The sequence below is a fragment of the Haliotis rufescens genome, unplaced genomic scaffold (genome assembly GCF_023055435.1).
Source record: "Haliotis rufescens isolate VD_foot unplaced genomic scaffold, xgHalRufe1.0.p SCAF_2, whole genome shotgun sequence".
Classification (NCBI taxonomy): domain Eukaryota; kingdom Metazoa; phylum Mollusca; class Gastropoda; order Lepetellida; family Haliotidae; genus Haliotis; species Haliotis rufescens.
The window spans coordinates 9,350,318-9,362,598 of record NW_025963890.1 but is presented as its reverse complement, the minus strand read 5'-3'; the positions used below and the strand labels follow the sequence as shown (position 1 = coordinate 9,362,598).

General features: G+C 42.2%; 2 protein-coding genes across 8 annotated transcripts in view; one reads left to right on the top strand and one right to left on the bottom strand.

Annotated features, from left to right (window-relative positions):
• Positions 1 to 4,323, top strand: part of LOC124136205 (peroxiredoxin 1-like) — a 34,383-nt gene extending 30,060 nt beyond the window's left edge. For all 3 annotated transcript variants that reach the window (XM_046502068.2, XM_046502069.2, XM_046502067.2), the window contains exons 5-6: positions 2,774 to 2,904; positions 3,902 to 4,323. In XM_046502068.2, the coding sequence (XP_046358024.1) occupies positions 2,774 to 2,904; positions 3,902 to 3,987 (217 nt within the window). In that variant the 3' untranslated portion in view covers positions 3,988 to 4,323. The remainder of the gene's footprint in view (positions 1 to 2,773; positions 2,905 to 3,901) is intronic.
• Positions 4,324 to 5,693: 1,370 nt separating this feature from the next.
• The window catches only part of LOC124136239 (mitogen-activated protein kinase kinase kinase 1-like), a 45,665-nt gene continuing 39,077 nt past the window's right edge, over positions 5,694 to 12,281 (bottom strand). For all 5 annotated transcript variants that reach the window (XM_048399609.1, XM_048399611.1, XM_048399610.1 and 2 more), the window contains exon 21: positions 5,694 to 11,934. In XM_048399609.1, coding sequence (XP_048255566.1) covers positions 11,779 to 11,934 — 156 coding nt within the window. In that variant the 3' untranslated portion in view covers positions 5,694 to 11,778. The remainder of the gene's footprint in view (positions 11,935 to 12,281) is intronic.

The following is a 12,281-nucleotide window of genomic DNA, read 5'->3' as shown; positions in this document are numbered from 1 at the left end:
GCAGAAACCAATGGTCCTCAGTCCTAATGCCAGATTATGTTTTTAGGTTTGTCAGCACAACCCATGTTTGTAGGTTTTACTTAAGTCAAACACCTGCATCGCTTCACTCTTTCCTCCCACATCAAGCTGACACACTGTGATGTAACTGAAAACTGCCAGAAAAATAAAATGTGGAGCAACTGCAGCTGTTTGGTGGTCCCTAATCAGACCCAGGAGCATATATTTAATAGAACAACTATCTATCAGCCTGTACTCCTCCTGTTCATGCTCTATCAGCCTGTACTCCTCCTGTTCATGCTCTATCAGCCTGTACTCCTCCTGTTCATGCTCTATCAGCCTGTACTCATCCTGTCCATGCTCTATCAGCCTGTACTCATCCTGTCCATGCTCTATCAGCCTGTACTCATCCTGTCCATGCTCTATCAGCCTGTACTCATGCTCTATCAGCCTGTACTCATCCTGTCCATGCTCTATCAGCCTGTACTCATCCTGTCCATGCTCTATCAGCCTGTACTCATCCTGTTCATGCTCTATCAGCTTGTACTCATCCTGTACTCATCCTGTCCATGCTCTATCAGCTTGTACTCATCCTGTACTCATCCTGTCCATGCTCTATCAGCCTGTACTCATGCTCTATCAGCCTGTACTCCTCCTGTCCATGCTCTATCAGCCTGTACTCATGCTCTATCAGCCTGTACTCATCCTGTCCATGCTCTATCAGCCTGTACTCATCCTGTCCATGCTCTATCAGCCTGTACTCATCCTGTCCATGCTCTATCAGCCTGTACTCGTCCTGTTCATGCTCTATCAGCCTGTACTCATCCTGTCCATGCTCTATCAGCCTGTACTCATCCTGTTCATGCTCTATCAGCCTGTACTCATCCTGTCCATGCTCTATCAGCCTGTACACATCCTGTACTCATCCTGTCCATGCTCCATCAGCTTGTACACATCCTGTACTCATCCTGTTCATGCTCTATCAGCCTGTACTCATCCTGTCCATGCTCTATCAGCCTGTACTCATCCTGTCCATGCTTTATCAGCCTGTACTCATCCTGTCCATGCTCTATCAGCCTGTCTTCATCCTGTCCATGCTCTATCAGCCTGTACTCATCCTGTTCATGCTCTATCAGCCTGTACTCCTCCTGTCCATGCTCTATCAGCCTGTACTCATCCTGTCCATGCTCTATCAGCCTGTACTCATCCTGTCCATGCTCTATCAGCCTGTACTCATCCTGTCCATGCTCTATCAGCCAGTACTCCTCCTGTCCATGCTCTATCAGCCTGTACTCATCCTGTCCATGCTCTATCAGCCTGTACTCATCCTGTCCATGCTCTATCAGCCTGTACTCATCCTGTTCATGCTCTATCAGCCTGTACTCATCCTGTCCATGCTCTATCAGCCAGTACTCCTCCTGTCCATGCTCTATCAGCCTGTACTCATCCTGTCCATGCTCTATCAGCCTGTACTCATCCTGTCCATGCTCTATCAGCCTGTACTCATCCTGTTCATGCTCTATCAGCCTGTACTCATCCTGTCCATGCTCTATCAGCCTGTACTCATCCTGTCCATGCTCTTATCAGCCTGTACTTATCCTGTTCATGCTATATCAGCCTGTACTCATCCTGTTCATGCTGTCATGCTCTATCAGCCAGTACTCCTCCTGTCCATGCTCTATCAGCCTGTACTCATCCTGTCCATGCTCTATCAGCCTGTACTCATCCTGTCCATGCTCTATCAGCCTGTACTCATCCTGTTCATGCTCTATCAGCCTGTACTCATCCTGTCCATGCTCTATCAGCCTGTACTCATCCTGTCCATGCTCTTATCAGCCTGTACTTATCCTGTTCATGCTATATCAGCCTGTACTCATCCTGTTCATGCTCTATCAGCCTGTACTCATCCTGTTCATGCTCCATCAGCCTGTACTCATGCTCTATCAGCCTGTACTCATCCTGTCCATGCTCTATCAGCCTGTACTCATGCTCTATCAGCCTGTACTCATCCTGTCCATGCTCTATCAGCCTGTACTCATCCTGTCCATGCTCTATCAGCCTGTACTCATCCTGTCCATGCTCTATCAGCCTGTACTCGTCCTGTTCATGCTCTATCAGCCTGTACTCATCCTGTTCATGCTCTATCAGCCTGTACTCATCCTGTTCATGCTCTATCAGCCTGTACTCATCCTGTCCATGCTCTATCAGCCTGTACTCATCCTGTCCATGCTCTATCAGCCTGTACTCGTCCTGTTCATGCTCTATCAGCCTGTACTCATCCTGTCCATGCTCTATCAGCCTGTACTCATGCTCTATCAGCCTGTACTCCTCCTGTCCATGCTCTATCAGCCTGTACTCATGCTCTATCAGCCTGTACTCATCCTGTCCATGCTCTATCAGCCTGTACTCATCCTGTCCATGCTCTATCAGCCTGTACTCATGCTCTATCAGCCTGTACTCGTCCTGTCCATGCTCTATCAGCCTGTACCCATCCTGTTCATGCTCTATCAGCCTGTATTCATCCTGTTATGCTCTATCAGCCTGTACTCATCACATTCTTAGCGCTTTATGTCTATACTCATCCAATTTTGAGTTCTAGGAAATTAAGAGAGTAACCTGATAGAACTACTTTTATTTAGCCTTCTGCATTACTTTCAGGGACTACATGTTAGTCTGGTCCCCAGTATCCAATGCATGTCATCATGCCGACTAAGGATGCAGTGGTTACATTGAGTGCTTGTGATTTGTCTTCATCTGTCCCCTTGTATTTTAACAGAGGACTTTTCATCATTGATGACAAGGCCAACCTGCGCCAGATCACCATTAACGACCTCCCTGTCGGACGCTCAGTGGATGAGACCCTTAGACTTGTTCAGGCATTCCAGTTCACTGACAAGCACGGAGAAGGTGAGACAGCTATGTACTATGTTTAACAGTGTACAAAATTTAGGGAGGTTGAGGACCTGGGATCCTTGAGATTTCATGCTTAGTTTTGAAAACTGTTGAAAGTATTTAAAGCGTATAAGGGTTTAGGTCAAATTGTTTATTTGATGTGTTACTAATAAAATTAGAAGTGACTGTGGATTTCTCTTCAGTTGCACTTATTGTGGAAGAGCACGGCACAACTTGTGTATATGATGTCAACAGTGGTACAGTTACCACTTTGGTACAAGCACTTTTCGTGGTTTAAAAAGTGGTTAGGATATATTGTTATTGGTTTGTACATAGTGTCCCTTCAAGATGTAAAACCGCATCAGTCAGTGGAGGATTGCAATCGGGTGTAGGGCAGAATAAATCCCCAGGTCCTGAAGCTGGCTATAAGAGCAGATGAAATGAGGGTGGAGTGTGTGACCAGGCTGATTGTGTGCAATAGTACTTTCCTGCTACAACCTCTGTACCTTGCCTCAATGGTGTTATTGTGATACATATTTGACACACAGGGTAAATTATTTTTCAGTAATTCTCAGAGAATTAGGATATTCGCTTCAATTTGATTTCATTCCAATTATTACAATGTTCTCATTGTTTTTGGAAAGGCCTATAGCGATGCGATGTAAAGATAACAGCATGGCATCAGAAACAGATTTTATGGGATGTCACCCAACAATAGACAAACTGTGCTGATATATCCTCTTAAGATCAGGAAAACCCACAAAAGTCTACATGTTCTCAGAAAAATGACTGTGGCTACTAAAATGAACAACCTACTTGCAGCTTAGAATTGTGGATTTTCTGTCCCTCGTGAAATAAAGTTGAAAGTCTCGAAATGTTCAAAATTATTTCACTGGGGACAGATAATCCACAAGTCGTCTCAGCTCATGGGTTACTCGAGTACCCGAAAATAGGACGTCCTTTAAGAATATTGGTTATTATACTGGACTGAACAATGCCATGTTGGTTGTAGTTTGTCCTGCTGGATGGAAGCCAGGCGCAGACACCATGAAGCCCGACCCCAAGGGCAGCCAGAACTACTTCTCCAAGGTCAACTGAGGACACTGGAGGACGACACGCTAAGTCACTACAAGTGGATCAGAATGAAGGGTACAACAGCCTGTGGGGGATTGGACAACTCAATAGTGCTGTCATACTGGGAACAATGTCATCATTGTCAGGTTCCTGCAATGATCAGTGACATTTGCCTGTTTGTGTAGTAACAGCTTCAGCATTCATCATACATGGCACAGGGGAGACAACTGCTGTCATATCTCATTTCTTCACTTGATTTGGAGTTGTTTATTTGAAGACATTTGTTCTCTGTCCCCAGCTATGTTGTTATTGTTAATGGCACATCTTTAACTGTCCATGAAATAAATTTTGAAAATAGGAGACACCTGTTTTGTTTGTTTGTTTGGTTGTTGTTTTTAACGCAGCACTCTGCAATATTCAAGCTATATGATGGCAGTCTGTAAATAATCGAGTCTGGACCAAACAATCCAGTGATTGACAAAATGCACATCGATCCACGCAATTGGGATATGATGTCATGCATCAACCAAGTCAGTGAGCCTGACCTCCTGATCCCACACGTCGCCTCTTACGACAAGCATAGTCCCCTTTTACAGCAAGCATGGGTTGCTGAAGACCTTTTCTACCCCGGATCTTCTATCTATTGGTCTATTGACAGGTCATTGCGTAATATTATAAACCTATTCATTGGGATCGCTATTGAGTAAGAGACTTCTTTCTATAGGCATTAAAACCTATTGTGAGGTTTTACTTTCCAGTCAGGTTAAATCTTATAAACAGGGACGTTGTAATGTCCCTGGGATTTTATATAATGTCCTGGGTATTTTATTAATATAACTTCCGTTCAGATTGTAACATGTAATGAAATGTAAAATCAAATGACAAATGTTTTTTTTATATTCCCGAGGATCGAACTCGCAACCTTCATATCTGTAGCCCAGTTAGTGTACCACGAGGCTACAGAGGTGTTGATAAGCCTCACTGGTTTTTAGAATGTCCTTTTCAAGATCCGTATGCCAGCAACAGATATTTTACGAGCGTTTCCAAAGGTTCATGGAAAGTATGTTCGAAACATAAAAATGTTGATAAATGTTGTTCTAAGTTTCTTTTTCTGTTTATAAGCATGGAAAAACACTTTCCCTCGGTTTTGGTAGACAGAGCATGCCCTTGGGGTCGGGAAAAACCGTGGGGGCGAAGCCCCCGCGGTTTTCCCCTCTCCCCAGGGCATGCTCCAATACATCTAAATTCCCTTAGAAATATGACCAGACTTACTTCAGAGCCTTTTTCTCTCAGAGTACCTCATCTTGAATTGAAATCAGTCAACATTAGTCTGTGATGTACTTTCAATAATCAGCTCACCATGTGTTGTGGTTCATTGAGTGTCAATGTACGCTTACCAAAATGTTTGTTCTCAGGCAGTGAGAATTGTCTAAGCTCTAAAGCATAATTTTAAGTATAAAAAATTTGCTTGGCTCAAATATTCATTACTTGTCTGGAAGCTGAAATGTGGGGTGAGGTGAAATGGGGCATAACATCGTGATGAAGGTTATTACACTTATTTATATGCATGTGCATGGTGTGCATGCATATGAGGCTGCTTGTCCGGACTAATGCTAGTGCTAGCCCACTGAGGTACCATGCTGCGGTCAGCAATGATTTCTTTAATGTATTTTTTCAAAACTAAAAACACCATCACTTCTCCAGTTTGAAATAATGACTCAAGACAAGACTGTGGTCTATTTGACGGTTTATTGCTGACATCAATTATGAAGTTGTAAAATTTCATCATAAAGGCAAAGGCATGTTCAAATGTGATAGCAGATTACTGATATGAATTTCAGTCAAAATAAACCAAACTGCCACTATATAAAACTCAGACTTAACAATCACAACCATCTAAAAACCGAAAATAAAAACTTGCAGCCAAACTACATTCAACACAATAAAAAAAATCCTCTGATATGATTGTAGCACTTTTGAGATACATAGTTTCTCACACGACACACTGGTGGAGATAATCAAGGTCACCTTTAATCATGGGGTCACATTGTATTAATGTTGATTTTATTATCTTATCAATGACCAGATAAGCCCAATGACCCCATTCTGAGTGTTGGGTTGTGACCTTATCCTTGAAGCCGGGTCAACCGACATCTCTACAGAGTAGAAATTGCTTGAGATTTCCACTTTTTGGCGCCCTTTACATTTTCGGTGGTTGACATCATTTGGTACTTGGCAATCAATACATTGTGACAAACACCTTTCTCAACAGCATATCACATTAATCGCCTTGGTTACATAGACCTTATTGAACAGTAGACCTTAAATGGCTAGAGTGGTCTTTGTAAGTGCAAATAGGTCTTCGTCCCAGGTCATGGAAATGTCAGGATTTTAAAAAGAGTCAACAGTCAAATATCCTTTTGGCAGTACAAGTGTACTACGTTCCAAGGGAGTTATTAAATCACATTAGAACACAACACACCTTTTTGTGTGTACTCCGCAGGCCGCATTGAAATTCTGACATAACCAGACGATGGGCACCTTGATTCTGATTGCCTTGATTGTAAAAGTGAGAAAACTAAATCACATAGTCTTTAGCTAAAAAGGCACAAGCATACACACATTGACACCTTTTGGAAAGGCAGTTACAGTCACAGATCTGATGGCTGCTGGTCAACTGGAAGTGACCTTTACAGGAAACAGTAGGATATTAATTTTGAAGAGGGAGCATTCTGTCAGTGAAACATGTAATACATGTTGACGTTTCACACGGGTAACCCCTAGGCTACCCGACCGCCTCTCACACAGGTAAAGTACAATCTGCAAGTCGATGTCGATTACAGTATAAGGACAGATAGAATAGCCAGAATCGTCCTGGGAATAGTTGTGGATTAGTTCTAGCTAGCTTCTTTTATCAATGACACTGAAATGTTAGAATTTTAGACCAGAAACACAGAATCTACTGATAATTTGTCAACAATTGATGACCTATCGTATACGTTTAGCAGATTTTTGGAAAAACGGTTGGGATGCCCATAATTCTGATGTCCCAACTTACTCCGCGAAGGACAGTTGAATGTCTGAAAAAAGGGGTGTGCTCCTCCCCATTGGATCCGCCAGTGGGCAAGACCACTGTCTACTCATCATTGAATAGTTAGAAATGGTAACCAGAGTGGAAATACACAAATCGAATTACAATAAGACTTTGTAAAGATAAGAATACTATCTACAGCACAACTTGACCAATAAAACAGCAGCCATTCAGTACAAGAAGACACTGAAGACATCACTACATAGAACATTTACACACATCCACACACGCCCTCTCACACAAGCACACGGTTGTTGCTCCCAAAGGAAACACACTTAGCCCCCTGGCACTGCTGCCTTACTATAGTATAAAACCCCTGATAAATACTTGGAATCATTTCTAGATGGAATAACAAGTGAGTCTGCCCTTTCCCCCTCCATCAGGCCAGGGCAAATGTACATCTCTCACTTCTAGTGACTTGTCCTGCAGGAGGAGGATAGGCCAGCCCTGCATAGTAAGTATTGAGAGCACCTGCTAGTGGAGAGAAATGATGTGATTTATATACATTGCTATCAAAATACACAAGGCAGCAGAGGAGAGACGGAGAGACGGAGAGACAGACATCCAGAGTAAACCATTTCAGGACAAAACCATCGTAGACAATTGAACAGATCGGGTGTAAAGATCGAACATTATGCATGATTAAGGCGACCCATACAGACTCATCACAAGTTGTCATCTTTTAGACAATAATCCATAAATGCAGGCAGAACTTTTCTCAATGATTACCAGACCTACTGTTAATGTTCGTAAGTCTCATTTGAACACTTCTGGTACAATCATAATACAATGAAGTGGATTTGAATACACAATTGGTATATTAGGTGATGATTTCACAAGCAGTTGACTTGCAATCTGCATTCATGCCACAACGGTGGGACAGCCTGTCTTAGGGTGCCTCTGTATAATGATATAAAAAATAGTTGTTCAAGGCACAGATTCCATAGTGCATTCATTAACGGTAGGCACTGAGTTTGCTCAGAAGATATAAATCTATTGTGACTAGGTAGAGTGATATTCCTGCCTGTAGTAAATATATATATATAAATATAGATACCTATCTCCATAAAATATATATTAAAAGTTTGTTGATTTCATAATGCTCTTCATAATAGATAATTCATTTATAAACATGAGATATGTATTTTTTTGGCATCTTGAAATACTGCAACACTCTTAAAATCTATTAAAAGATCTTAAATGTCATTTAAACATACTAAGTGTTACAACCTGTGGCTAATGCTGGTGTATATTGTTTTATTTCAACCAGCATGAGTACTTTGATAATATCTTCCCAGAGATGTTAAGTTACATAAATGCTCTCAGCTTGTATGTCAGAGAAACAAATAACCTTAGGTTGTAAGTTAGAGATGAATGGTGTCCACATTTGTAGATGACAGACAAATGTTCTCTACTTGCATGACAGAGTGAGCAATCATCTCTGTTGGGTAGAGACAAATGTTCTCTACTTGCATGTTGAGTGAGCAATCATCTCTGTAGGGTAGAGACAAATGTTCTCTACTTGCATGACAGAGTGAGCAATCATCTCTGTAGGGTAGAGACAGAAGTTCTCTACTTGCATACCGAGTAAGCAATCATCTCTGTAGGGTAGAGACAAATGTTCTCAACTTGCATACCGAGTGAGCAATCATCTCTGTAGGGTAGAGACAAATGTTCTCTACTTGCATGACAGAGTGAGCAATCATCTCTGTAGGGTAGAGACAAATGTTCTCTATTTGCATGTCCGAGTGAGCAATCATCTCTGTAGGGTAGAGACAAATGTTCTCTACTTGCATGACAGAGTGAGCAATCATCTCTGTAGGGTAGAGACAAATGTTCTCTATTTGCATGACAGAGTGAGCAATCATCTCTGTAGGGTAGAGACAAATGTTCTCTATTTGCATGTCAGAGTGAGCAATCATCTCTGTAGGGTAGAGACAAATGTTCTCAACTTGCATGACAGTGTGAGCAATCATCTCTGTAGGGTAGAGACAAATGTTCTCTACTTGCATGTTGAGTGAGCAATCATCTCTGTAGGGTAGAGACAAATGTTCTCAACTTGCATGACAGAGTGAGCAATCATCTCTGTAGGGTAGAGACAAATGTTCTCTACTTGCATGACAGAGTGAGCAATCATCTCTGTAGGGTAGAGACAAATGTTCTCTACTTGCATGACAGAGTGAGCAATCATCTCTGTAGGGTAGAGACAAATGTTCTCTATTTGCATGACAGAGTGAGCAATCATCTCTGTAGGTTAGAGACAAATGTTCTCAACTTGCATGACAGAGTGAGCAATCATCTCTGTAGGTTAGAGACAAATGTTCTCTACTTGCATGTTGAGTGAGCAATCATCTCTGTAGGGTAGAGACAAATGTTCTCAACTTGCATGATAGAGTGAGCAATCATCTCTGTAGGGTAGAGACAAATGTTCTCAACTTGCATACCGAGTGAGCAATCATCTCTGTAGGTTAGAGACAAATGTTCTCTACTTGCATGTTGAGTGAGCAATCATCTCTGTAGGTTAGAGACAAATGTTCTCAACTTGCATGACAGAGTGAGCAATCATCTCTGTAGGGTAGAGACAAATGTTCTCAACTTGCATGTCGAGTGAGCAATCATCTCTGTAGGGTAGAGACAAATGTTCTCAACTTGCATGACAGAGTGAGCAATCATCTCTGTAGGGTAGAGACAAATGTTCTCTACTTGCATGACAGAGTGAGCAATCATCTCTGTAGGGTAGAGACAAATGTTCTCTACTTGCATGACTGAGTGAGCAATCATCTCTGTAGGGTAGAGACAAATGTTCTCTACTTGCATGTTGAGTGAGCAATCATCTCTGTAGGTTAGAGACAAATGTTCTCAACTTGCATGACAGAGTGAGCAATCATCTCTGTAGGTTAGAGACAAATGTTCTCTACTTGCATGTTGAGTGAGCAATCATCTCTGTAGGTTAGAGACAAATGTTCTCTACTTGCATGTTGAGTGAGCAATCATCTCTGTAGGTTAGAGACAAATGTTCTCTACTTGCATGTTGAGTGAGCAATCATCTCTGTAGGTTAGAGACAAATGTTCTCAACTTGCATGACAGAGTGAGCAATCATCTCTGTAGGTTAGAGACAAATGTTCTCTACTTGCATGTTGAGTGAGCAATCATCTCTGTAGGTTAGAGACAAATGTTCTCTACTTGCATGTTGAGTGAGCAATCATCTCTGTAGGTTAGAGACAAATGTTCTCAACTTGCATGACAGAGTGAGCAATCATCTCTGTAGGGTAGAGACAAATGTTCTCAACTTGCATGTCGAGTGAGCAATCATCTCTGTAGGGTAGAGACAAATATTTGCAGCTTGTAGACTAGAAGAACAAATGGTATGAGGTTGAAGAGTAGACATATAATGCTTTGTTGTTTCCCTAATGCCTAGTCCCCGAACTGACCATAAGCGTATTCTATCATACTTGACATATCCCACAATGCACACAGGTTGGGCACTTGCTTCAAGTGGCGTTAAGTCTGTAGCAGGGTAACTTCGTAAAGCCTTCAGTAATACAGTCAGCAATATAGTGAGTGATCCATGGAGTTCCCTTCTGGGTCCTGGATAAAAGTCACAGGAGAAGATTATCTTCTCCCAATCGAAATTCACTTTTGCAGCTTGGTAGTCAATAAAATAACAGTTCTTAGCTGCAAAGGTGCGTAAGTTCTTGTCGAGACGTCCCATGACAGCTCTTAACTGTCGGAACATGTTACATCTAGGACCTTTCGGTCGTGGCAAAGCAAATGCCATTTCTTGGTTAACGTACCCGTTTTGGGTTGTTGATCAATGATCATGATAAAATGTGTGAACAGCCCTGTTTTGTCCCTGTGACAACAGGCGCTTGTCCTGAATATCACACGGTGCATCCCAGCCTGTGGGTGCAGATGTGTGTGAACAGCCCTGTGTTGTCTCAACGACAGCAGGTGCTTGTCTCCAATGTACATGCGGTGCAGCCCAGCCCGTGGGTGCACTAGTTGCATCATGTACATTGCTTTATAAATTTATATCCATGATAAATTCTCCATATACAGATGACCACTGACCGGCAGTGGTTTTACATTTATGCCATCACAGATCAGATGATGTAAGATCCTTAACCAGACCTAGTATCAGCACTTGTGACACTGTGACTGTGATTAAATACCCAAACTGAAAAGTCTATCCACTTTCATGCTGCAGCATGGTAGATAATGCCTTGACATGTAACCGAAATGCGTAGTATTTGCTTGCATTAATCTACTATGTTGAAGCTACCTGCATCACAGTCAAAGTATCATCACTCTTAAGTATGTCCTAATTAAAGATCTTAGTCATGAAATTTGGTATTTATCCCCCTCAAATATACAAAGTTATCTCACTGAATGCCCTGCAACAGTAGGAAGACGTCAAACCCTGTACACTACGACAAGAGGTCGCAGCATGACGTCATGCAGACACTGACAGTTCTCATGACAGTATCATGCAGTTAACGTACCATGACCATGTCATGAATACACTAACATTTAATATAACATGACCCTGTCATGAAGACACTGACAGTTATCACAACATGACAAAATCACGATGACACTCTTGACAGGTATCAGGGCACAACGTCACAAAGACACTGTAACAAGTTATGGCACGAGAATGTCATGTAGACACTAATAAAGGTATCATGACGGAAGGTGTCATGAGAGTTGGCACAGAAAGCAGTCAGGACTTCTTATATTGGGTGAAGAGAGGGTGCATCAGCAGTTCCCTAGCGTTGGGGCGGAACTCGGAGCTCTGCTCCAGACATCGCAGCATCAGGTCTCGCACTGCTGGGGACAGGTTCTCGGGAATGGGAGGAGATTCAACAGACGATGCAATCTGTGAGGAAAAAGAAAAGCACCTTAAGCATGAGCTATGGAAAAGGAGTTCACCCCTATTTTTCATAAATGTAACATAATTGGTGAAACTCTCAAGGTATAATTTGACAAGGTGTGCTGGACATGTGTCAGAAATTTCATTTCCAGTCTTAGTTTTTTTGTTTGTTGTTTGACGCGGCACTCAGCAATATTCCAGCTATATGATGGCGGTCTGTAAATAATCGAGTCTGGACCAGACAATCCAGTGATTGGGACTGATGACATGCATCACCCAAGTCAGCGAGTCTGACCACCCTCTTACGACAAGCGTTGTCGCCTTTTACGGCAAGCATGGGTTGCTGAAGACTT